At 40.1% G+C, this 27020-nt stretch overlaps 1 protein-coding gene across 2 annotated transcripts in view; it reads left to right on the forward strand.

Moving 5' to 3' along the window:
• Positions 1 to 27020, forward strand: part of mdga2a (MAM domain containing glycosylphosphatidylinositol anchor 2a) — a 152970-nt gene that overhangs the window by 121905 nt on the left and 4045 nt on the right. Inside the window, exons 10-17 of one of the 2 annotated variants that reach the window (XR_004502546.2) lie at positions 1275 to 1423; positions 6986 to 7163; positions 12822 to 12842; positions 12975 to 13130; positions 22089 to 22259; positions 22349 to 22479; positions 23133 to 23232; positions 23604 to 23870. Coding sequence is in view for 1 of the 2 variants with exons in the window: in XM_033643016.2 (XP_033498907.1) it covers positions 1275 to 1423; positions 6986 to 7163; positions 12822 to 12842; positions 12975 to 13130; positions 22089 to 22259; positions 22349 to 22479; positions 23133 to 23232; positions 23604 to 23692 (995 nt within the window). In the remaining variant the exon portion in view is untranslated. Of the gene's footprint in view, positions 1 to 1274; positions 1424 to 6985; positions 7164 to 12821; positions 12843 to 12974; positions 13131 to 22088; positions 22260 to 22348; positions 22480 to 23132; positions 23233 to 23603; positions 27018 to 27020 lie in introns of those variants that run through there. The other variant, XM_033643016.2, reaches the window with a different exon arrangement.

Consider the following 27020-nt stretch of genomic DNA (forward strand, 5'->3'; position numbering starts at 1 on the left):
TGGTCCAATATTTGGTCCAATATTCTCTGGTGTTTTAGCTCTGTTTGGTCCAATATTTGGTCCAATATTCTCTGGTGTTTTAGCTCTGTTTGGTCCAATATTTGGTCCAATATTCTCTGGTGTTTTAGCTCTGTTTGGTCCAATATTTGGTCCATTATTCTCTGGTGTTTTAGCTCTGTTTGGTCCAATATTTGGTCCAATATTCTCTGGTGTTTTAGCTCAGTTTGGTCCAATATTTGGTCCAACATTCTCTGTTGTTTTAGCTCAGTTTGGTCCAATATTTGGTCCAATATTCTCTGTTGTTTTAGCTCAGTTTGGTCCAATATTTGGTCCAATATTCTCTGTTGTTTTAGCTCAGTTTGGTCCAGTATTATTCTCTGGTGTTTTAGTCCTTGTTTGGTCCAACATTTGCTCCATTATTTTCTAGTGTTGTGGTCCTTGTTTGGTCCAATATTTGCTCATTTATTTTCTAGTGTTGTGGTTCTTGTTTGGTCCAATATTCTGTTGTGTTTTAGCTCATTTTTTATTGAGCTCTCAGCTGTCATGGCGTCTGAGTAAAGTCCGTCCCACGGTCTGTAGAAAACATGAGTGAGTGGACCTTGAGTTAGGATTATTTTTTCAAACCACTGAAATTAAATTTTAGGAGAAAAAAGTAGTCTGAGTCACCATGCTGTGTCAGCCAATCAGGACTCAGCTTTCTCTTATCAGGTCGTTCATGTTGGAGGTTTCGTCCAGTCAGGTGAGTTCTTCTTCTTCAGTGGTTTAATCCTCCAGCCTGCACATCAGCAGGAACACATACACAAAGCACACTGATGCTGACTGTGTGTGTATGAGCTGACATACAAACATGCTACTACACAGATGTGCTCTTGACACACACACACACACACACACACACACACGCGCACACACTGTTTACTGTCATATTAACTTGAGCTTTATAATCCTGCTGCCTGTGAGATTAACACCCTGACTCTTCCTCTGTCTTTTTGCTCTTTCATCATTTCTCTGTCTTCTCTCTCTCGGTGGACCAAACAAACATGGACACTGTGACTTACTTGAATCTTTACTTTGCCACCATGGCGTCTACGTTCATCACAAACTGATCCAAAATCTGTACCGATTTAAATGATTTCAAATCTTTAGCTTCAGCTCACTGTTAGTGGAAGACACTTAACAGTATATGAAGCTCTGTGATTGGACTTTAGTTGGTGAAATGCATTTTTGGAGTCGTAGTTGACTTCTCTCCTTCTCTGACTCCTCTGTCTCCTCAGGGAAGGCCTATGCTCCGGAGTTTTATTACGACACCTACAGCGCTCTGTGGCAGAACAGACCTCGAGTCTATGGCTTCAAGCTGCAGTGGACACAGATGGAGCCCAACGCCGTGGACCGAATCCTGGCCTACAGACTCGGTATCAGACAGGTCAGTACACAGTGTCATCAACAAACCTCATGCTCCGAAATCTAATTGATCCCATTACATAAAACATGTTCAAGAAGACTGTTAAGGGTTGAAAAGTTGGGGCGTCGGTGGCTTAGTGGCAGAGCAGGTGCCCCATGTACAAGGCTGTGGCCCAGGTTCGACTCCAGCCTGTGGCCCTTTGCTGCATGTCACTCCCCCTCTCTCCCCTTCACACTTGTCTGTTCTATCAATTAAAGGCTAAAAAATGCCCCAAAAAAATCTTTAAAAAAAAGGGTTGAAAAGTCATGATAGTAGGAGAAACAAACACACACTCAAGTGAAAATCTTAAAGTAAAAAATGATGATTAATAAAATTATACAAAAATAAATAGATATAAAATAAAAATCTAATAGTCAACCAAAAAATGAACCTAGAGTTTTAGACCCTTTGGGGACCCAGTGAAGTTAAAACCCTGTGAGGACCTTGCAGAGTCATCGATCTTGTGAGGACCTATTAGAGTTTTAGGGGCTTTAGCCTGGTCCTTTTTCAGTTAATGACTGTGAGAAAATTTGTGTGAAATAATCTGTTGCTTGAGATGTATGTAACCGGAATAAAAATCATTAATTTATTCATTCATTCAATATAAACACTGGATAATGACATTTAAAAACTATACAGATTTATACAGAAAATGTCCAACAAGTCAGCAATCAGGTCGCGCTCCTGGTAAATATCGGGGAAAAATCATAATAATTATAAATTTAATAATTATTATATGATTAATTATAATAAATATGATAAAAAAGTTTTTTGTTTTTTTTTTCATTTTTGTTCAGCCCATGTACACATACAGCTCCAAATAGGAGGCAAGCAATCACAGTACAATGACCAGAGAGCCATGATCAACACTATGGCAGAAATTACATAAGAGGATTGTTTTTGAGAAAAAGTATGAATATACTGTACATAAATAAAGAAAAAAAATCTGAATATAGAAAAAACATTAAACCTCACAATATAGAACAATAAACATCATGCTGACAAAGTGCACAGAGCATCAGGGCTCTAGTACCTCGGCGTCCCTATCGACCAGATAATGTCTTAAAATATCAGACTATTCCTGTGATGGCCCTTTTATGGTTCAGATTCTGACTTTGATACACAATGATTAATTTTGATTTAATCTCATCTAAGCTATCAGATAAGAAAACAACGATATATTTGATTCCTTCATGATTCAAACATGACAACAAAAATCTGAATCACATTTTAATATCAACAATTCAAAGCAGAAAGTATGTTGGTTTTAATTTACTGATTAGATATAGAAACCAGACTGTTTTTATGACGCGGGTAATAAGATTTTATTAATCTGATAACTTTCCGTGTTCATGTATATGAACTGTTATGAGTGGTTTGATGTCTGAAGTCATAAATGTGACAAAACATGAGAATTAAGTCTTTGTTTTGTTTTGATGTCGTTGGTTACAGCTGATAAAACCTGATGAGGCAATAAAACTGGTCCACAGGGTTTATGAGCCAGTAAAAATATTCAGATTAAACTCATCAGAGGAATGTGTGTGTGTGTGTGTGTGTGTGTGTGTGTGTGTGTTAATATGCAGTAAAAATGAGTCATTGTTTAATGAAAAATGATCATATCTGATAGACAAGCACATAAACAGCCCTTATCATTAAAAATCTGTGTCAGTCTCATATGAATTCTTTAATATGAAAACAGACTGTTGCTGCTCTCAGGTCAGTTGTTAAAGAAACTTCAGGTATTTGAACCAACAACCTTCCACCAACAAACAGCTGCTTCTAGAACCTAAATATGACATTGTCAGCCCACACATTCACAAACATCCACCTGTCAGGGTGCATAAACTTAATGCTAACACTGCTTCCATTGTGTATTATTAGCATTTCACTTACAGGAGGAAACTGTCACAGTGGATAAAGAAAACTCACCGATAATGAAATATATCCACACATGTTCAAGCTACAATCTCTGCTTTATTAAAGAATTTTCTAGGTAAATTAACTTTGAAAAATACAGTTTTAGACCCTGTGAGGATCTCGTAGGCTTTCAATCCTTGTGAGGACACAGTAGACTTTAAGACCTTGTGAGGACCTCATAGAGATTTGGACCTTGTGGAGATCTTGTAGAGTTTTAGATCTTCTGAGGACCTAGTGGAGTTTTAGAACTTGTGAGCATGTAGTAAAGTTTTAAACCTTGTGAGGGCCTAGTAGAGATTTTGACCTTTTCAAGGATCTAGTAGACATACAGACCTTATGAGGACCTATTGGAGTTTTAGACCTTTTAAAGACCTAGACTTTAAGACCTTGTGAGGATAGTAGACATTTTAGACCTTGTAAAGACATAGTAGAGTTTTAAGCCATATGACAACCCAGTAAGGTTTTAGACCTTGTGAGGACCAGTAGAGATTTCAAACTTGTGAGGACCTAGTTGAGTTCTAGATCTTATAAGGGTGTTATAGACTTTTGGACCTTGTGAGGACCCAGCAAAGTTTTAGACCTTGTGAAGACGCAGTAGAGTTTTAGACCTTTTGTAGACCTAGTAGACCTTTAGACGTTGTGAAGATGTAGTAGTTTTAAGCCTTGCGACGACCCAATAAAGTTTTAGACCTTGTGAGGACCTAGTTGAGTTCTAGGTCTTATAAGGGTGTTATAGACTTTTGGACCTTGTAAGGACCCAGCAAAGTTTTAGACCTTGTGAAGACGCAGTAGAGTTTTAGACCTTTTGTAGACCTAGTAGACCTTTAGACGTTGTGAAGACGTAGTAGTTTTAAGCCTTGTGACAATCCAATAAAGTTTTAGACCTTGTGAGGACCTAATAGAGTTTTAGACCTTGTGAGGACTTGTTTTGTTCCTCACTTCTTCAAAGGGCTGTTTTAAGGTTCAGACTTGGTTTCAGGGTTAAAGTTTGGTTACTAAAGTAATCTTAATTTGCCCCTTCCAACGAATCAGAATCCAGAACGTTCTGCTGCCATGGTCTAATACTGCTGTATTATTGAAATCAGCCCACTATAGTTTAAAACAGATCTTTTGACTGCAGCTTTGTTGGAAAATCAAACATGCAACCATTCTAACATCAGGCAGCCATATGACTGTCCAGCATTATTGAATCAGGTAATTAACAGAGTGTTGTGACCTCAAACTACACGTCAGACGACAACTGATCCGGCACAAATTAGGCCTGTTTCTAAAATGAAGAAGGGAGCAACCAATTCAGATTTTAAATCCAGCTGAATCCATACAGTGCCTGTTATATCTTATTCTTGTTAAATGTTTAGATGTCGTCGATCAGCATCTGGAGAAAATAAAAAATTTTAGGTTTTTATAAAGTCTGATGAAAAAAACTGTTTGACTAACTATAGAATAGAAATATAATGTTTCACACAGTGCTGGACATGATGCTGAGAGTGTACCTGAGGCTCCTGCAGCATCAGCATCGGCCTGGCTTCAGAGAATGAGGAAGAGGAGGGGGGGGGGGGTTTGTTGCCATGGCAACCCGCCTGTCTTTTCATTCATACAGAGCAATGTGCTGCAGAGGGAGAAGGAGCAGAGAGGAAGTGCTGATGGGACAGAAAATGATAAGACGGAGAAGAAGAACAAGAGAGAAGGAGGGAGAGAGAGTAGCGAGAGGATGATGATGATGATGATGCAGAGAGACCACAGGAAAAATAAGGAAGACAACAAGTTTACAGGAGAAGTGAGACAGAGGTGAGATGGCAGTCAGGAGAGGAGGGGGAGGAGGAGGATGAAGTATTTATTGGAGTATAAAATAACAGAATCTAGTTGATGAATAAAATATCACCCTCAGCTCTGTATTTTGATGAAGAAAGAAAACTCTGGTCCGTCTCTGCTGAATTTATGTGGATGTAAGGGCTGTTACGAGAACAAGGCCTTCAGACAGAACCGGTGTTCATCAGGAATATCTCAAGAAAATGAGACACCGTCAAGGTCCTCTGATCGCTCTGTCTGGACCTTCTCTCTTGTCGAAGAGTGCAGGAAGGTCACAACAACTCTTTTGAGTTATTCAACAGATGGTTTAACAGTGATTCAGCAATGAAACAAATACATGAGAGCAGCCATTAACACAGCAGTGAAAGAGATGAAGAAATGTGAGTTTATGGGAGAAGAAACAGTGGCGGTGTTTTGTCCATTTATAATAACACTGTACTCAACAAGATAAAGGGAGGATTCACAGTTTTTCAAGTCTGTCTAAAACAGTAGTCAGTCATATGAATTAAAATGGTTTTTGCTTACTGCAGTAATTCCTCCTGCTCATAGGGGACATTAAAACATCCCTTCATAAAGCCTTTCAATGTAAGTGACCGAGAGCAGATCTACAGTCCTCACTCTGGGTTAAAATATTTGAACAATAGGCTTAAGTCAATCAAACCATGTGTTCATTTTCCTAAGTTAGTTTTAGTACGAGTTCCCCTTTACATATAAACATGCCGTGTATATTAACCTTTCGAGATGAGTGCATTTGTTTGCATATTATTTAAATAAAGGGAATCATTTCCCCCTCCATGCACATTCATTTTCATTATTTGTTTGATTTCAATCAGATAAACAAAATTCAAAATTTCACATTGCATACACAACTTATCAGTCCATGAATATCAGTGTGTCAGTGGAATTAACTTTAACGGACAGTTTGGATGTTTTGAAGAGGGGTCATATGAGGTACTTATCCATAGTCAGTGTTTTACCGACAGTAGATTGCATTCAGGATACCTCCAGTTTGGAGAAGCAGACTGGAGTACTGACATGGGAGCTAAGCAATGCTCTGCTGTGGACAGGGGCAGCAGCAAAACAGATTTTCTGGGTTCCCACAAAAGTTTAAACAGTCTTAAAAGGCATTGAATTCATTAATTTAAAAAAGAGCGTTACTGGTCTTAAAATGTCGTAAATCAAAAGTCAAAGTCGGTGGAAGTAGGATTTTATGAATTGTTTTTTTCTGGCATTGCTCTGTAAAATCTCACAATAATTGAAACATTTTTAAAAGATAATTTCCAGTATGCCCTTTTGCATTAATGTCACACAGATTGAGATACTGTAACAAACAACTCATTTTGTTTCCGGCCGTGATGCTCAGAGCAGAGGATCCTCTGCCTGTTTGCTAGCTGTCACTGTACCCTGGACGACATGGCTTCCCCATTCAAATTCAATTAAAATTGGCTATTTAACCAAGATTTCGCAGCATGGCTGAAACTGGTATAAGGGAATACATATAAGCTTGTTGTACTTTTAGATTTAAGGTCGTGGAACCCTACATGTGGAGTGAGAAACATAAAATTTCCAAGAAAACTCGCCAACAAACGCCACATACTTCTCAGTGCTGTTCTACCCTCGTTCAACCATTCAACAAGAAAATCATGATTGTGTTACAATAAACATTTGGGCAAAAATGTTCAAAGGTTAATACTTGGTGTAGACTTAAGGTTAGGATCAGGTCATGGTTATAGGTTAGTCTTTATTATGAATGAACATGATTTAATGCTGCGTCCTTATAAGTGACCTAAACGAGTGTTTTGTGTCTGTGTGTGTCAGATGGGTCAGTCTCGCTGGTGGGAGCAGGAGATTCCCATGGAGGGAAACATCCAGAAGGGGGAGCTGTTGACCTACAACCTAACCGAACTCATCAAACCTGAGTCCTACCTGGTCCGCCTCACCCCCATCACCCGCTACGGAGAGGGTGACGCAACTGAACGCATCATTACGTACAGCGGTATGTTGTCTTATCTCGTACTCATGAGTGTAGACAATAAATTAAAATCAAATACAAACTGGTGGTTAAATAATGACTGAACATTTAAGGTGGGGAGTTGTACTATAATGCCTTATATATTCAGTTTAATGTCCATCAGTACAACAGACAGAGTCATGTCTGAAGCGGGATTTATACTTCTGCATCGAATAGACACAGAGTCTACGCCGTAACCTACGCTGTAACCTGACATGCGCCTCCCCAGAAATGTAACTACGTGTCATAGCGAAGCAGACCTCCTGTTTATTTTTGTAAACTGACAACCATTTCCCTCAGTGGAAACAAAGCAGTCATTTGATTTAATTTCACAGTTAAGAAACAATAAATTGTGAAAACAATAAAGCCTCCACGAAATAGTATTTTAAGTCTTTAAACAGAGGAAATCTCTGCTAGCCACTAGGCTAATTTATAAAATCTAAAATGCCATACACTTGTGCTAATAACGTTAGCATGTTGTGTTTGTCTGGAAAATGTGTTGAGTATGAGACAGTTGTTTTGTCAGTGAACCTTGTGAGTTGTAATGGAGACGAATTTTGTAACATTACCTTTGTTAAATGTTGCTGTTGTCCCTGGCTTCGTATGAGTAGAGGAAATCACCGCCGCTAGCCACTAGGCTAATTCATACAGTGTAAAATGCCATAGGCTTGTGCTAATAGCATTAGCATGTTGTATTTGTGGGGAAAATGTGTCCAGCGAGTTATAGTGAAGTCAATTTGTGTACTTGTGTTTGAAATTGTCTCTATTAAGTCATGTTTAATGTGTGTTTAATGTGTGTTTTGAACCAACTTAACTTTACAGCACCTCACAGAAACCTCTGCCTTAGACTAGTGTATAAGTATAAAGTCTAAATGCAGACAGCAACACAGCGACTGTGTTCACATCATAGACTGTAAAAATAATGGACATAGGCACTACTACCAGCTGACACTGGGTGAGGGTTCACCCTGGACAGGTCACCAGACTATCACAGGGCTGACACATAGAGACAGACAAACATTCACACTCACATTCACACCTACGGACAATTTAGAGTTATCAATTAACCTGCATGTCTTTGGACTGTGGGAGGAAGCTGGAGCACCTGGAGGAAACCCACAATGACACGGGGAGAACATGCAAACTCTGCACAGAAGGGCTCCCCATCCTGGGTTCGAATCCCCCACCCGAACCAGGAACCCTCTTGCTGTGAGGCGACAATGCTAACCACTGCACCACCGTGCTGCCAAATAAAAAAAACTTAGAACATGATCAGATACAAAAACTGGAGAAATTAGGAATAAATTTCTCTCTGACAAAATAAAAAAATAATCTTTTGAATAAAGTCAGTAAATATTTACAGTATATTATCTAATGATTTCTATTTGTTATGTCCCAGAGTGATTGAGACCTAAATATGAGATTTTACAGTTGTTTTATATCCTAAACATGTTTGTTCATTTCATGCAGTGTTGTTGTGAGGTTTCTGTCTGTTGCCACGCTGCTCCTCTATTTATATGAAAAAACAATAAAACAAAAACGCTGGAAAAACAAGAGAACAAAAGAAATGTTGAGCTGTCACACAGAAATCCTGACGGGAATCTAAAAAAAAAAACAAAAAAAAAACACAAAACTGCAGAGAAATGTCAAAATAGGAAAAACACAAAACCACCAGAAGAGAAGAGAAAGAGGACAAACTCACAGCGGGAGGCGGCGACACACAAACACACAACACAAACCAGGAGAGACGATCTGAACATGAACTCGTCTGCTCTGTGATGTTGAGTTTTGACAGACTGTCAGTAAACGCCTCGCCTCCTCCTGATCCTCACATTAACTCCTTGCAGCAAACGCAGCCAGGGTTCAAACAGGAAGTTCAGACGTCTCATCAGCTGATGTTGTGAAGGCAAACACCTCCACCTGTCAGCGCTTGGCTCGGTCACATGACCCTCTGCGGGTCATCACCTGACATCTGTCAGACATCAGTGCAGCTGTTTGTTCTTCAGTCAGAATAAATCAACACATTTATCATCATACTGTACGTGTCCTGCTGCCTTCAGGCGCCTGCAGGGATTTAATGGACAGAAGAAGAAGCTTTATAGACGATTGTACCTGACATACACAGGTACAGCTGAAAGGATTAGATGATTAATCAATTAGTCGATTGACAGATAATGAAGGTGAAATTATTTTGTTGGTGTGAAGTCATTTTCCATGTTAAAAACATTTCATGGTTCCAACTGTACAAACCTTTCCTTCAAATAATGCCAGTTAGGGACGTCAGATTTGGTTAATTCTGCTGTTGGTTGCCTGACATTCATTATCTGGTAACTAACCGGTCAGCTTTTAAAGAAAAAAAAACAAAAACATAAAATGACGTGAAACTTTTAGACTTTTAGTCCGGCACTCATTGACTCAGTGAACGCCGCATTTCAAAGCGCTGTCCATTTAGAGTCGGCAAAATTTTCAATGTTTTGTGATGTTAATGTTTTGCCTTTTATTTTATTTTATGTTTGCTTTGCTTACAAACAGACAGTCACCTTAACACATGGAAACATAGTGCCTACAGCACTCCAGTCACTCCTGGTTAGCAAATGTTAGCCTAATGTTAGAAACACAAAAACGCAAATGGCCCTGCATGAGTTAGTGTTCAGTTTGTCCGTTCTGGGCAACTGTAGAAACATGGTGGTGCAACATGGCAGACTCTGTAGACGAGGACCTGCACCATGTGTAGATATAAACATCTCATTCTAAGGTAACGAGAAAACGCTTCTTATTTTCAGCTGATTATACGTGAAAGAAAATATTCTCATTATATTAAATTTTTGCCAGTACATTCCCCTAAATCCTACACTGGACCTTTAATGGAGAAAATAATCAGCAGATTAATCCATCATGGAAATAATCATAAGTTAATGGTTAAAAGTGAGCTCCACCTCAACAACTACAACAGTTAAATCCTGCTCATCATATATATAGATAGATCATATATAATAGTATAACAGTCACTTTCACTGCAGGACTTTTACTTGTTTCAGACTCTTGTTTTAATATTTTTTACTGCAGCAAAGGATCTGAATACGTCCTCCACTGCCGCTGTTCAGTGTGCTCTTGTTGATAGAATCACTGAAATAGCACTCGTGTTCTGTTTGTGTCACCTCATCTGAATGAGCGTCCCACCTGTTCACACCGCTCCTCTCACCTGGACACCAAAATGCCACACAGACGGGCAAAGAGCATTTCAAGGGACGGCCATTGAATTCATTTTTACCTGTAACGATTTATATTTATATTCATATAAATCTGATATTTATGTGTTCTGGCTCCTGCTGGAGAGTTCGTCTGATAACCGGAGCTGTTGGTGTGTGTGTGTGTGTGTGTGTGTGTGTGTGTGGCTTCCTGTCTTCACACTGTCCCAGATCTGTAGCACTAACTCAAAACTAGCGCTGTTAACACGTTGTGACATCACACACCACACCTCCTCTGCTCTGGAGTGAGGCCGAGCCTGCAGGACACACACACACACACACACACACACACACACACACACACACACACACACGTTTAAGGAACATTTTACAAATCCTTCATCAGTGTTTAAATTGATTTCCCTCCTACAGGCGGCCGTTAGTTTTTAACCTGCAGAGAGAAAATAAAAATCAGAGTTGAGTCAACTTTGTGTTTTAGTTAAAGATACATCATCGTGTGTGTGTGTGTGTGTGTGTGTATGTAAATGCTGCAGGCTGTTGTCTTCACACACAGCTGTAAAAGGTCATGTAGTCAGTAAATTAACATATTCTGAGGCTGTGAACTCGTTTCTCTGCAGCACAGTGAATCAAACACGAGGTTAATGTCATCGTACCACTGACGGTGTGTTTATATTCTGTCAGATTTGAGTCACAGAGAGAGAGAGTCTCCAATTCTGTTGTGTTAAAGGATTATCTTGGTTTATTGCAACTTGGATCTTATTTTGTAGTAAACAGGAAGCAGACGTTTTCATTCATGTTACTGTGGCATCTAGACTTACAGTAAACGGGTGTGTCATGATAAACAAAGTGAAGATATGGTAACTGGAAACAGGCCTGATCTGTAAAGTGACGTTTCAGATTGATGCACCAGACATGAAGGAGGGGAAGACGATGATGACGATGTGTGTTTTTGTGTTGCATTTGTTTTATTTTCCTATTTTCCAACTAAAACATAATCACTTGTTTTACATCTATAGGCACAGAGAATCAGTGTTCGTGATAAAATACTTGAAAACGAACAAAAACTATACAAACTTTTCTGTATGTGTTAATCTGCAATAATTTGTAACAGTTAAGATCCTTTTGTCTTAAGCTTGACAATCAGTACAATGCAAATCCAGCCAAGCCCTGTGAATTCTGCGTGACCTTGCAATTTTGTCCTTTCACCGCAACTTTACCGCAAATTTGACTATTTAAAACAAGCGAAGTTTAATTTCATTGTGGAGCTGCGTGCAGTGTATTGATTGGCTCAGCCCTCTTCTGTTTTTATCATGAGACTATTGCAGCTCTGCGCTGGGGACAGAGTCACACACACGTACAATGACGGGCTAACTGTTAGCATCACACGGCTAACATTAACCAGCCGTTATTGACGATGATAGCCATTACTGCTGTGTTAACTCATGCTAATTGGGCAGAGAGAGCAGGGCAGATCCTTCAGCTCTCAACTCTGTGGGCCCCCTCCCATCCACCCCCCACCATTACAAATATATTGTAATGCTGTGGCAAACACTGAATGCTCATGATGATAAGCTCTGAAACCAAGCACATCAACCAAGCAACCAAACAAGACACATCATCACACCATTATTATATGGTGTGATGATGTGTCTTACATACATTACAGAAACTTCTGTGAAACAAGGCCCAGGTCGAGTTCTGGTTCAGGGATTGAGGAGAAATGATTAAATAGGATTTACCAGTGTCCTCACATTGAAGGTCTGTGTCGTGGTCCTCACAATGATACCCGTACAAACACACATACACACACTCAGACAGCACCAAGAGCTCATCAATTAGTGCTGGTTGATAACGAAGCACGAGCTTGTTGCCAAATGACGCAGCAGCTGTTCACACAGTTTCCAACAGCTGCACTGAGAGCGTGTGTGTGTGTGTGTGTGAGAGAGAAACATGCGGTGTAATTACCTTTTGCTCTGAAAATCAGATTAAAAAACAGCTGACTGTGTCAAACCTGCTGCTGGTTTGATTTCGCCTCTCTGCTTCCTGTTTTATGCTGAAAGAAAACGTATGCTTCCCGTTTTAGCCTGAGAGAGAACTCCAGTTTCTTGTTTTACACTGAAAGAAAAGTTATTCCTGTCTTATACTGAAAGAACCTGAAAGAAAACTTATGCCTATTTATTGTCTTGAAAACTCATTCATTTTATTTTGCTGACATCAAGACCCATCAATATGAGATTTCAGGGCCAATTGCAACAACCCAAAATGATCTGTTTTTTATAGACGATAGAATATTATTAATATTAATTAAACAATAGAAATGTGAGGAGACGTATTTATCTAAAATTTCATTATCAGAACAAAAACAAAGAACCTATGGAGAGCTGTTCTCTGACTTGATGAACTAACAGAGTTTTTGTTTTTTGTCCCTCCACAGCTCCTGTTAATCCACATCTCAGTAAGTACAACTCAACATAAAACTCATTAAGTCAAAATTAAAGGTTTAATCAGCTGTAATTTGTGTTAAGAAAGCCGCTCATAATAAAAGAATATTGTTTTATATGTCATTTTTGCATGTGTGTGTTTTTAGGGGAGTTCCAGTGTGGCTTCGAGGACGAGGCGTTGTGTTTGTTCTCTCAAGACAAAACAGACGAGTTTGATTGGACGCGTCACAGTGCCGCCACACGAGACACCAAATATACCCCGAACACCGGACCGAGCTCCGACCACACCGGCTCCAAGCAGGGTACACACACACACACACACACACACACACTGAAGACAATAAGACTTAAGCCACAACCTTTGTTTAATCAATAAATCATTTATTTGTCACATGGAATTATAAAAGGTAAAACTCTAGTGACATGTAATCCTGTTGGCTTCTTTAGCTTTCATTGAAATTTATTCTTTGGCTGTCTCATTGATACACACACTGTTTCATCCCTGTTACTACATCCCATGGCAGATTAAAGGCGAGATCACTCTGTCATCCTATTACATGATCATATTTACCAGCTGCCACTGCCCGTCAACAAAAACAAAGACAACTATGGTTAAATGTGATAAGACCAAAGGACTGGACGGAGGCCATCATCAAAAATGCTCACATGTGCAGCGCACACTTCATATCAGGTTAGGGAAAAAGTATTTCCTGTTGTAGGGATGAATAACGTTATGTGTATTAAGGGTTATCATGTCCACCTCATCAGAAACTGGGGAGGGATTAAGAGGAAGATTGGATTTCTCTGGGACGCTAACTTTTTAGCACATTAGCTAACGTTAGCTTCCATAGCAAAACAAACAAGTGTGGTCCTCCTTTGTAAGATTGGCTTCCTGTGACATCATCCATCCACTGAGTGAGAGCATACGGGTCGGCCAGTCTGGTCCCGTTGGTCAGTGTTTACTTATTCAAGTAACACTGGCGGTCCCAGAGAGTGAGTGACCTGACATTCAGACAGGTTTACGAATTTATGAACGGTCCAGTTTGTGTCAGAGTGTCACTCCGACACTCAGAATAAGTATTTCTGAACGCACCACTTGCATCATCTTCCTCCATTGTCTGAAACAAGCCAACAGAACTTGCAAGTTAGCGCTAGCTAATGTCTGTGGAGAATTGTTTTGCCTCCAGCTAAGCCCCGCCCACCAAAAAACATCATACTGTTTACTAACAGTAAAAAGGGTCTATTTGATGGAGAGGTAAATGATAAAATCAATACAGTTTTACATCTGTATGTTTAATATGCAAACAGCAGATGGTTAGCTTAGCTTAGCATATAGACTGGAAACATATGATTGAAGAAGACAAACAGTTTTTGACCATGCTCTGATAAAAATATTTTTTTAGGCTGTATTTGTTTTAAGTTTATGACAAAACTTATTGGACGTTATGGACATTACGGACACTGGTGATCGATAAACATATGATGATTTAAAATATTGTCGAGGCCAGTAATCATCTTCTGAGTACTCGTCTAAACACTTCAAGCCACTAGCAGACAGTCGCAGCTAAAGTACAGGACTTAGTCACTACAGAAGGAAACAGTGCGCCTGTTTCTGTCCAAAGGCAACAAAACCACCTCCCAGCTCTTTACTCAGTTAGCTTTAGAGGAGCTGGTAGGTTGGTTTTGTTCTCTGTTTGGACAGAGCCAGGCCAGCAGTCTTTTTATGCTAAGCTAAGCTAACCAGCTGCAGCCTTATATTTAATAGACAGATATGAGAATGGTATCAATTTAAAGACATGACTCTGAGAGAGAAACAGAGAAAAGAGGAGTTCACTAATAAACACTTCCTTTATCCATCATTTCTGTGTCAGTCTGAGACATTAAATAAACTGATTTCCATTCATGTATCTGAGCTTGTTTAACAGGAAACCATATAGGAGCCACATTAACAGCTGATGTTCAGACTCCTTCGTGGCGTTCTGTTCGTTCTGAGGTTTTATTTGTTGGTGTGTTTTTCATGTGGTTCTGTCAGCAGCAGCTCTGACAGGAGGAGGAGGAGGAGAGCTGAGGATTAAAACTGACACTGAATGTTAACCATGCCGGACTCAGGAGACGAACATTGTACTGTCTCTGATTCGTGGCGTTCAGGATGGGCGACGCCCACTCTGAGCACGATAAGAGGCTGAAAATAAAAAGCAGCAGCGAAGCAGCCGGAGGAGTCCTTGCTGACTGAATGAGAGCAGTTTGACGGACACACTGCAGAGTTTTGTTTCTGCTGTGGATGAAATAGTTTGTTTCTACTGTAAAAGCTTCAGAGAAGAAACATGTCTGCAGGATACGTGTGTTCAAATCTGACAGGAAGGTCTCATTAAAAACAGGAAGAGGAAACTCAGAGACGCCTTACATCTTAGGCTTAGTTACAAGTTAAAGTTCAAAACATATTTTTGTGTTTATTTGTTTTTTGGGGAATTATTTCAGTAAGTAAAAGCCCTTAGCTAAGCATCACATAATGTGTTTTTTTTAATCTAGTGGAAGGATTTTTCAGTCAAAGTTGAAATAACAAAGATATGACGGGTTAAAGTGTGATTTGCATTACCCGCCCTATTGACTCCAATAGATTTCAGTAGACTCAAATAGATTAGTATGTAACTGTCTTCAAATATTATGTGAACATGCCCTTTCCCGTTTTTCAACATTATGTGAAATTCTTCTGTGCTCTGGTGGTTTTAAACTATTTTAAATCCTCACACTAGTGTTCTTAATAAGTTATTAACTAGTAAGCTAATGTTAGCTGAAGGGAACTAAAGTTAAGTTAGCTCGCTAGGTGACATTAGCTTCCAAGCTGGAGAATATCAGAAAATAAATTCATTGAGGTAGTTACAGATTAAATAGTGATTTTGTGCAGCAAATATGTGACTTTGACGGCGGCAAAATGTCCCAGTCGGAAAATAGTAAACAAGTAGAGACTGGAGCTAACAGTGCTAAATGCTGCGTTTACTCAAGAAAACTATATAAATAACCACAGCAGAAATGTCAGATTGGTCGGACCACCGTGTTTAACTATACCTTTAAGTGTTACAGTTACAACTGAAAATAAAAACAGAAATAAACAAGTTTACCAATTTCACATCTCTGCTAAAACAACTGCCAGCGTACTGTCACAATGATTCGGTCCATTGCAACAAAGCTAGTACTCGCAGTAACCATCTTCAAATAATGTGAACATTACCCGTTCCCCATTTTTTAAAAACGATGTGAAATTCTTTATGTGTTCCGGTGGTTTTAAACTATTTTAATTCCCTCCTCACACTAGTTTCTACATTAGTTAGTAACTACTAAGCTAACGTTAGCTGAAGAGAACTAAAGTTACGTTAGCTTGCTAGGGGACAATAGCTTTCAAGCTAGCAAATAAAGAAAATATATGAATTTACATTAAAGTGATTTTCTGCAGCTAATATGGAGCTTAAACTGCGACAACATGTCACAGTCAGAAAATAAACAGTAGAGACAGAAGCTAACAATGCTAACAAGCACCAGTGGTCCAAAGTTACTAACAACGTTTTTCAAGTATTTTAGTATTTTTAGTATTTTATTTTAGTTTTCCTATCATGTCTGTACTCTTGTTTATAATTGTGAAAGAAAGTCTAAATACACAAAGGCATTGTTTCATCAGCTAGCTGGTCAGTTTCGCTATCAGAGACAGAATTAAAGACGTCGGAGACAGAAAGATAAACACCTTCAGTATGACTGTCAGATTAAAACATCATCACTTGAATACTCTTTTTAAATTGCAACATTTTCCAATGGAGTTTGGCAGGTCTCCCTCCCATACAGACAGAGGGACGTTATCAGGAAGAAGCAGCATGTCACAAATACAAACTGACTGTCACACTGACTTTCACAGCCTGATTACAGCGAGGAAAATGTCCGACTGAATTATCTTTGTACTGTCAACACTGACACTGGCTCTGTAAGTAGGCGTAATAAGCCGACCTGTCAAACTGTCCAATATGTCCTCAGTTAGATAAAGATAACTTTAGCGTCTGTCCTAGAGCAAAAAATAGTTTGCAGGAAAGAATGACAGTTCAGAGTTGAGAGTTTTGTTTGTTAATTTACTTCTTACTTTAAAACGCTCGGGCCCGAACAGTCAGCTGTCACGTCCGGATTTTTCCTCAAGTGCCTCAGTTTGACAGATGGGATTATTTCAGCTATTGAAAATGTTCAAAGCAAACGTCAGGTTTTTGGTGACGGAGACAAAGAGCGAGGGCTAAAGTGATAAAGAAATCCATCAGAGGAAACAGAAACACAAAGATGGATTCTCTGTCCACTGATTCAGGACAGTCTGGGATCAGAACAGAGTGATGTAGACCTGTCACTTTATATATACTGTGGCGACCTGTAGGGAGTCTGTGTCTTGGGCCGATGTGGTTTTGGCTGCATGGCGTGGCGTGTTGTGGCTTGGTGTGGAGTGGCATGTCGTGTTGTAACATGGTGTGGCTTAGTGTGGCATGGTGTAGTGTGGCGTGGTGTGATGTGTTGTGGCCTGGTGTGGTGTGCCTGGTTGTGACATGGTATGGCATGGCTTATTGTGGCGTTGCGTGAAGTAGCGTGGTGTGTTGTCGCGTGGGGTGATGTGGTGTGGTGTGGCATATTGTGGTGTGGTGTGTCAGGGTGTTGTATGGTGTGGTATGTTGTGGCGTAGCAGAGCGTGGCGTGGTGTGGTGTGGTGTGTCAAGGCGTGGCATAGTGTGTCTTGTGATATGGTATGGCGTGGTACAAAGTAGTGTGTTGTGTTGTGTTGTGTTGTGGCTTGGGGTGGTATGGTGTGGCATATTGTGGTGTGTCATGGTGTTGTATGATGTGGCGTGGTATGGCATGGCATGGTGTGTCATGGTGTGGCGTAGTGTGTCATGTTGTGACATGGTGTGGTGTGGTGTGTTGTGGCGTTGTGTGTAGGTGGAAGCTGCAGCAGTGTGTACATGCAAAGTGTGAGTCACAACCTGTCGTCTCAGAGGCCGCCTGCTGCGGCTCCTCCAGGCAGGAAGAGGCTAAATAATCAAATGTGATTGGCTGTCAACACCTGGACATCAGACCCCGCCCCGAGGTAGAGAGACAGCTGGTTAGACTGAGAGACAGAGAGAGAGAGAGAGAGAGAGGGAGAGGGGAATCCTGAGCTCTGAGCCCATTGGTTCAACTGGAGATCTTTAAAAACACAAATATATAATTTTATCAGTAACTTCACTGTTTAACGTTTGTATCAGACTGTTGGGGACTATTTTCAGCTGCGGATTGTGCTCTTGTGAGTATTTGTGTCAGCAGGACGGTATGTGTGGGACACAATAAACTACAGTCTGTCTTCATGGTGATGAAGTGAGAAGATAAGTCAGATACACATGATACTTACATTCGCGGCTGGTTTGAGTCTGAACATGAAGAGAAATATAGAATATCATCTGACGTCTTCTTCAAACTGCTAGCTGCTGTTTTGACTTTTAAAGACAGCGTGAAAACAAAAATAAACTCATCACAACGTTTTTTTTCTTCTTCATGATATAAAGGGAACAAAACCTCTAAACAAAAGCTGTTAAATTCTGCTGACACGATTTCACACATTTTGACAGCAGAACAATTCACTTTCACCGCAGGAGGAATAAACCAAACCAGAGGAAACAATAGATGAATGTAAGGATGATAAAAATAGAACTGCACAGTCTGTGACAATCAGGAGACGCTAAAGCAAAAAACTTGTATTTTTTAATCAGAAAATATGACATTTAATCCACAGTTTTCCCTTTTTATTAAAAGCGTGACTATTTCAACTATTTAAATGTAATTTCTGTTTCAAAATGATGACTTAGTATGACATAAAATAAAATAACAGTGCAGCAGTACAGTACTGCTGCACTGTTATTATTTTATTATAATAGTAATGATTATAATAAACTTTATTGAAAAAGCACCATCCATGTATAAAATGCAACACAAAGTTAACATGTTTTAGTAGCCAGTAATCACAAAATTTATGATTAAACAATAAAAACAAGGAAAATAAAGGAAAATAAAATTGAGATTTAAAAAAAAAAAGCAGGATAAGAAAAGATAAGATTAAACACAATCAGGTAAAAACACCTCGGGAAATAAAACTCTATTAAGTTGTAAGTTTTTATGAAACATTTATAAGTTCTAAGTGTTTATAACTCTTAGTGTATAAACTGTTGTATATAAAATAAATGTCCTTATATTTTATATAGTTATTGTTATTCTAGAGCCCCGTTTCCACCAAACCCTTTCAGTATGGTACCTTTGGAACCAACAGTGACTCTTCAGACATGGTACGTAGACCCTCTGTCTATTTAGTGTTTCCACCACAGACAGTCCTCTTAAATGTGGGCAGGGTTGTTGTCACTCACTGCTCCGTCCAGCATTCACTGTAGCCCCTTTTACACTGCCAGATTTTCCGCAAATGTTGGGCCTTTTTGGAATTAGCGAGCAGCTAGTAGCAAGAGGGAAACACAAACCTGACAGACACTGTAAAGATGAGCAACTGGGGAGACAAGGAATTGCGCGCCCTCCTTGTCCTCGCAAACAAAGAGGCCATTAACCGTCAGATGACGGGGACGGTGAAGAACGGGCCGACTTATGAGAGAATCGCCGAAGGACTGACCAGCCGCAGCTTCCCTCCCACGTCACTGTTTACGTCACACGCTGAGCTACACGTTTTGTTACTTGCTCACGCCCCCCATTGCCCCGAAAAAGGCGCATTCTGTATAAACAAAAGTAGGCAGGCGGCATTTTGCTGCACTCCCCGATTTTGTTTTTATACTGCCAATGCTGAAAAAAGACTGATTGGGCTTTCCTGCAAATTTGCACAATTCCTATCTAAAAAGGGCTTGTATTTCCATGAGCCTCAAAACCAGCCACAACTCAGCCCTGAGCAGAGTGACCGTCCTCTCCTGACCAATCAGACTGCAGTGTTCACAGCTCCACCTTTTAGTACCAGATCTGTGTGCTAGGTACCCCAACAGAGGGGGGACCAAACATGGAGACGGTAAGAAACAGTTCTATTTGTACCATCCACAACTTTTGACAGAGTAAGATCCTTTTTGTTTAACCAGATACAGCCTGTTTCCCTGCTATAGTGCTCACTCTCAATACTTGATCAGTTGCAAAAATCGTTGCTCCCATCAGTCACGTAGATACAAGAACATAAAAAAATAGGTTCCAGGTTTAAAAAAAATACCAAACTTACCCTTTTACTACACTCTTGTTCTTGATCACAGTTGTGTGTAAAACTGTCTTCATATCTGCTCACAGCAACATTTCAGTGTGTAAATGTGTTGCTGCTACATTTTAAAGTGGTGCAGCAGTTTGCAGTGTGATGAGGATTAACTGCACAACAGGGGGAAATATAAAATATGTGTGCTGAGAGTTTAATCCCAGAGTAAACAAAGGTTAAAATAACTCCTTGTACATTTTAGCTGATGTGTGAGTCGTTTGTCTCGTCCTCCTCGTTTCCTGCTGGAAAGTCAGCCACTTCTTCTTCGTCTTCTGCAGCTTGTTTCACTCTGCAGCAGAATCTCATTAAAGCGAGCCTCGGGGTAAACCGTTTTAAATCCGCTGTCAAACAGGAAACATGCGTGCTGAGTGTTTTCTACACTCGTGTACAATTTAATTTGTGAGGATTGTTTTTCTGCTGGATGAGCCGGAGGTGGATTTGTTTGCGCTGCTGTCGCGGCAGCTCTCTGTTGCATTAGTCTTTACTGCTGCTGCTGCCTCGTGGGTTAATCTGTGCAGGTCAGTGGGAGCAGAGCAAGGCAGGGTTACAGGTTCAATTCCCTCTGCAGCTCAGGGAGTTAAAATAAGTGGAAAACTCCAGCTTGTGATTTCTGTGGAGCCTCAGAGTGTTTCAATATTAAATGGATAAATAAGAAATTAGAAAAAAAGTAACATGAATTAAAAAGTCCTGGCATGAAGTGTTTTACAAACATTCATGTCCTCCCAAAATGGTGTTACGAATTACAAACATCCATCCATTTTCACCTGCTTATCCGAGGCCGGTTCGCTGGGGCAGCAGGTTGAGCAAAGCACCCCAGACATCCCTCTCCCCAGCAACACTTTCCAGGAGGCACCCAGGAGGATCCTGATCAGATGCTCGAACCACCTCAACTGACCCCTTTTGACACGACGGAGGAGCGGCTCTACTCCAAGCTCCTCACCCTATCTTTAAGGCTGAGCCCAGACACCTTACGGAGGAAACCCATTTCAGCCGCTTGTATCCACGATTTCATTCTTTCGGTCACTACCCAGAGCTCATGACCATAGGTGAGGGTTGGGACGTAGATGGACCTGTAAATTAAAGAGCTTTGCCCTCTGACTCAGCTCCCTCTTCGCCACAGCGGTCCAGCACAGCACCCGAAATACTTGAACTCTCTCGCTTGAGGCAGTAACTCTCTCCCAACCCGGACCAGTTTCGAGCAGAGAACCATGGCCTCAGATTTGGAAGTGCCGAGTCTCATCCCGATCGCTTCACACTCGGCTACAAACCGCCCCAGCAGAGATGCAATTCTGCAAACACACTTTTGTTAAACAATCCAATATCTGTGATGAACTCCAAAAAAATGATGAGGTAATGTTTAACAAGAGGTTGTGTTTGTGTTCGGGACCAAGCAGTGAGGCAGCAAGGACACAGGAGTTGTTAACAAAATCATGGGGTTTTATTTACCCAAAAATACCAAATAATACACGAGGGGCAACCAAAATGGACGGCAACTACAACTTAACACAAGGCAAAACTAACTACACCCAAATCCCCCCCATGATATGACAGTGCATGGTTTGGTCCAATGAGTTGGCTCCAGGATTTCAGAGTCATCAGACCTCAGCCACGCCTCGTGCTCCACCAGGAAGTGACCTCCCCACCGTAACTCAAAGACAAAGAAACAGATAATTAAAATCAAATTATTTGCCTGTGTAACCCTGCAATGCTAGAATGTGAACACTTAAATTAAACAATGTCACGCTGAAAGCAAATAAGCAGAATCCAAATCAAGCTGTGTGATGTGAATTCTTCAGGTATGGTTGCTCATAAATAAAAGTAACCAGTGTAGATAACAAACTAATGCATTTAAAGAGTCTTAATCGGGGACACATTACCGTGTATGGCTGTGACCATCACAGTTTGGGTGATTTATTGGTGTATTGATCGGCTCTGATCTGACCTTTGACCTCTGACCGCGGCCTGTGTTGTGACTCTCTCTCAGGTTTCTACATGTACATCGAGACGTCGAGGCCGAGGCTGGAGGGAGACAAGGCTCGGTTGCTGACTCCCACCTTCAACATGAACTCCAAGACCTCCTCGTCCACGTCCGCCGTCACCAACAACCCCACCTACTGCTTCGCCTTCTACTACCACATGTACGGCAAACACATCGGTAAGTCTGCAGCAGCGCCTCAGCTCCAGGATGTAACGTAATAGTAACGGTGATAATAAAGAGCCAACCATGTTGGTTTGTGTCTGCAGGAGCTCTGAACGTCTTTCTGCGTCAGAAAGGTCAGACGGTGACGGACACCTCTGTCTGGAGTCTGAGCGGTAACCAAGGGGACCGGTGGCGGCAAGCCAAGGTCAACATCCACCCAACCGCAGCCTTCCAGGTGCAAACCACACCCACTTTATTTTAGCTCTTGAGGACACCTGGATGAATCCTCACCTGGAAACCAGACGAATCTGCAGCTAATGTTTTATTTGCTCTGACAGATGCGTCTGGTTCTTCTTCACTTTGGACAGACTTCCAGCAGCCTGAGATGTGCTGAGCCAATCACAGCCGTTTATTTAATATGAGGCGTTTAAAAATCAGCCAAACCGGCTGCAGCTGAAGTGGAACTTTATGTTGAAGCCGATATCGCGTCAGTAGTGAACCAATTTGAAGACGTATTTTTCCTAAAAGAAGAACTGCACTTAAAGCTTTCCTTGAGAAGAAACGTGTCGTACTGACAGAATTTGGAAAAAGTTTTACATACGGCTCATCTGTGCACGCTGTAGTCCGCTTACCAGGGTTCGTACTGTCATGACAAACCAAGTTGTGAAATTTGAAAAACTGCTATTTCCAGGCCTGGAGAAGTTTTGGAAAAAATAAATAAATCCAGAAAGTTTTGGAAAAGTCATCAAAATTTGCTTCACACATACCTGTATAATGGAGTATATAATGTATATACAGTGTCGATGTGTCTCCTCCTAAAACCACAGATGATCATTTTCTGTACAAACAGCCGTGCGTTTCTGAGCTTCTCGTCTTCTTCTGTGGTAGATGGTGATGGAGGGGGTCCGAGGCGCCGGTATCGAGGGAGATATCGCCATTGATGATGTCACCATTGAGGAGGGCGAATGTAAAGATCCTCCCCCCAACAGTGAGTACATTTCCCTCCTTGTTACTGTAGCAGAAGTTTTATTTAAGTGTTAAGTTCACACTTTGAAAAACAACGTCTTAAAATAATACATCTTTAACTTATCCCTGAAGACGAACAATTTCACTTAAATTGAGGTGTTGATCTGAAACTCAGAGGTCCCTTAACTTAAAACCTCTTAAAACACTTTAATTTCAGATTTTAAGGGCTACACTGCTTTCCCCTTGATTTACTTAATTTAAAGCATTAATTTACGGTGTTATAAAGATTTGTATTTTGGTTTCTGATTACAAAACATCTCGTCAAAAGAAAATGTCAAATAACGTCCTTATTGTTTTAAAAAACTTTTCTCTCTGTCTTTCCCCCCCACACAGATCTAAGGTCGCTTGCCCCGCCCTCTTCGCCACATATATGGCAGCTGTGCGTCACTCTGAGTCTGGCTCTGATTGGCCAGCAGAGGTGACCCCCCCTCTCTACAGGACGTCACTACCTTTAACTCTTCTACATCCCTCACCTCCCCATCCAATCCCATCATCCCCCTCCATTAACCCCCCCCCCAACTACCAAAGATGTGGTCAGAGCTACAGAGGGACTTCCTGCCAAGATGGCTGACACAGAAGGTCAAGAGATCACCTGGAGAAGTGAGGACTTAAAGGGCCAGTCCAACATTTTAGTGAACCTGCTCTCTGTCAGATCAGTTTCATCTGAGCCCAGTACAGAGATGGTTTAGCATCAGGCTTAATACTAACATCCTGACTACAGACACTAAACACATTCATCTGAACAATTAGCTCTCACACAGACAAAAAAATAAAGTTAATCCCCAAAATGTTAAACTATTAACTATGAATTCAGTAATTTGACATTTTGACATTGATTAGTTGACATAAATTTGATCATTTTGTTGTTAAAATTCATAGTGGCATGGTTAAATCATCATGGTGACACAATTTATCATTATTTTGACTTTGAACGTTGGTGTTTTGTGCTAACTTTGTGCTAAGCTAACAACATCTTGACTCCAGTCGCTTATTATATCTATCTTAACATTAAAAAAGGTTATATTTTTGACTTCCTTTCATAATCCTTTCCTTCATAATTATCTCATAATTTTGGCTTAATTTTGACTCAGAAAGTCGTAGTTTCATGCTAACTTTGTGCTTAGCTAACAAAGTCCTGGCTCCAGACGCTTATTACTTACATTACATCTTTACATTATCAAAAGTTATGTTTTTGACTTTCTTTCATAATTTGGACTTCTTATCTCATATTTTGGCTTACTTTTTCGTCATTTTGACTCAGAAAGTCATAGTTTTATGCTAACTTTGTGCTAAGGTAACAACATCCTGATTCCAGATGCTTATCATATCTATCTTAACACTAAAAAAAGTTGTATTTTGACTTCCTTTCATAACTCAGAAGTCTTACCTTATAATTTTGGCTTAATTTTTCCTAATTTTGACTCAGAAAGTCGTAGTTTTATGCTAACTTTGTGCTAAGGTAACAACATCCTGATTCCAGACGCTTATCATATCTATCTTAACATTAGAAAAGGTTATATTTTTGAAGTTCTTCATAATTCTGATCTCTTATCTCATAATTTTGGCTCACTTTTTCCCCATTTTGACTCGGGAAAGTCGTAGTTTCATGCTAATTTTGTGCTAACAACATCCTGATTCCAGATGCTTATCATATCTATCTTAACATTTATTTTTTTTTTTAAAATGTATTTTTGACTTTCTTTCATAATTCAGAAGTCTTACCTCATAATTTTGGTTATTTTTTCCTAATTTGGACTTGGAAAGTCGTAGTTTTATGCTAACTTTGTGCTAAGCTAACAACATCTTGACTCCACACGTTTATTACATCCATTTTAACATAAAAAAAGTTAGATTTTTGACTTCCTTTCATAATTTGGACTTCTTATCTCATAATTTTGGCTTAATTTTGACTGGGAAAGTCGTAGTTTTATGCTTACTTTGTGCTTAGCTAACAAAGTCCTGACTCCAGATACTAAACATCCATCTGAACATCTCACTGTTACACAGAGGATTACGTTACCCATCAAAATATTAAACTATTAACCTTAAATTCAGTCATTTGAAAAACTAATATAATAAAGTTGACATAAATTTGACTTTCTTTAATAACTTTGATTTTTAAGTCATAATTTTGGCATGGACGGTCATCATTGTGACTCAACAGAGAATAAAGTTAATCTAAAGTTGGTCAGTGAGACCAGATTACTTATATTTAGTTTTCTTTTTTATATATATATTGTTTATGAAGTAGTTTTTGAGAAACATAAACATTTCTATCAGCATAAACAAAAATAGGAACATGTAGACCTGTGTAATACTCGTACACAGGCTTGTGCATGTCTTTGTTTAGTTTTCGTCTTGTTTTCGTCTTGCAGTTGATATATTTTGTAATTTTCGTTGATGGAATTCACATTAGTTACACAGAAGCTGTGGAGGTTTTAAGGATCAGTTCGCTTACAGTTTGTCATGTTGGCGTCATATTACAACAACCTGCAAACATCTCATCCACGCTGGAAAACTTTATTCTGTCATTGTTTTCATGAAGGTAGCTCGACAGTTTTGTTGGAAGATCCAGTCCCTGTTTTAATGAGATAAAACTTAATTAATCTCGAGGGAAATTACTAGACAGAAGTCGCAATAGAAAGAGTGCCAATATGATAAGTCTAAGATAACAAAAAGGTGCAAATCCCAAATATATACAATACTCTACAAAGCTCTGATTGGTTGACCATTTTTCCAAACTGAATCACTGAGGGCAGTCTACAAATTATGTGTTTACACAGCAGAGACATCATCTTTCTAACTGGAGAAATCTGGTTTCTGTGATCTCTCATTCCCATTACAGAACCCAAGTTTCTCAGATTACTGCAGAAAGTTTACAGAACAGATGGTTATGACTGTTAAAATAAAGGCACTAAGTATTTAGTGAAAGGTAGACACACATCCACCAGTGTTTTTAATAACAGCGGGCCTCATGCAGCAACATCTCTGAAATTTCTCTTAAATATCTGACAAAAGAACAAATCAGAGAGGTCAACTCCAGATGCACCAGACGTTCTTTACCATCTACGCACCTAATGGGTTGGGGTGACCAGACCATCCCATTTCGTTGGAGACCGTTCATATTTTTTTGTGCTGCAGAATGAACTTGTTGACTGTAAAAACAAGAACTTTCTCTTATCTCGGTAATGCCTGGTACACACTACACAATAACAGCCAACTTAGCCCGACCCAGCGTCGTTCAGTGTCGGCTCGGAACGTGAACAAGGAGTGTCGGAAATGCTAATCCATCGTTTAGTCTCATGTAGTGTGTCATAGTAGACGACAACCGACGCCATGTCTGGGACGCCTCACGACATTCCGACAGAAAGTTTAGCATGTTTGTATTTCTTTTTGTCGTTCACGATTTCTCCCGTCATAGTCATCACTTTGACCAGTAGGAACACAGAACGATCTGCTACCATAGACAACTGTACGACAACAACAGCCCAGGCTGTTGGAGAAAATTTGTCCACATATCGTTCGCTGCATGAGGCCCAGCGTCCTCTGAACACCAGCTCTTTGGTGTTTCCTCTTCATCAGTTTTCTCCAGTGAACCTCGGTGACCTTTTGGTTTCAGCTCGGCGCCACAAAGCACAGAAAAATGGGCGCTTCAAAAAATAGGAAATAACAGCTTGAATGTCAACTTTCCTGACCTCCCCTCTCTGTCCCACCATCCCCACTCATAACCCTCCCCTCCCCCCTCCCCCC

Source organism: Epinephelus lanceolatus, chromosome 15, assembly GCF_041903045.1.
Source record: "Epinephelus lanceolatus isolate andai-2023 chromosome 15, ASM4190304v1, whole genome shotgun sequence".
NCBI classification, from domain to species: domain Eukaryota; kingdom Metazoa; phylum Chordata; class Actinopteri; order Perciformes; family Serranidae; genus Epinephelus; species Epinephelus lanceolatus.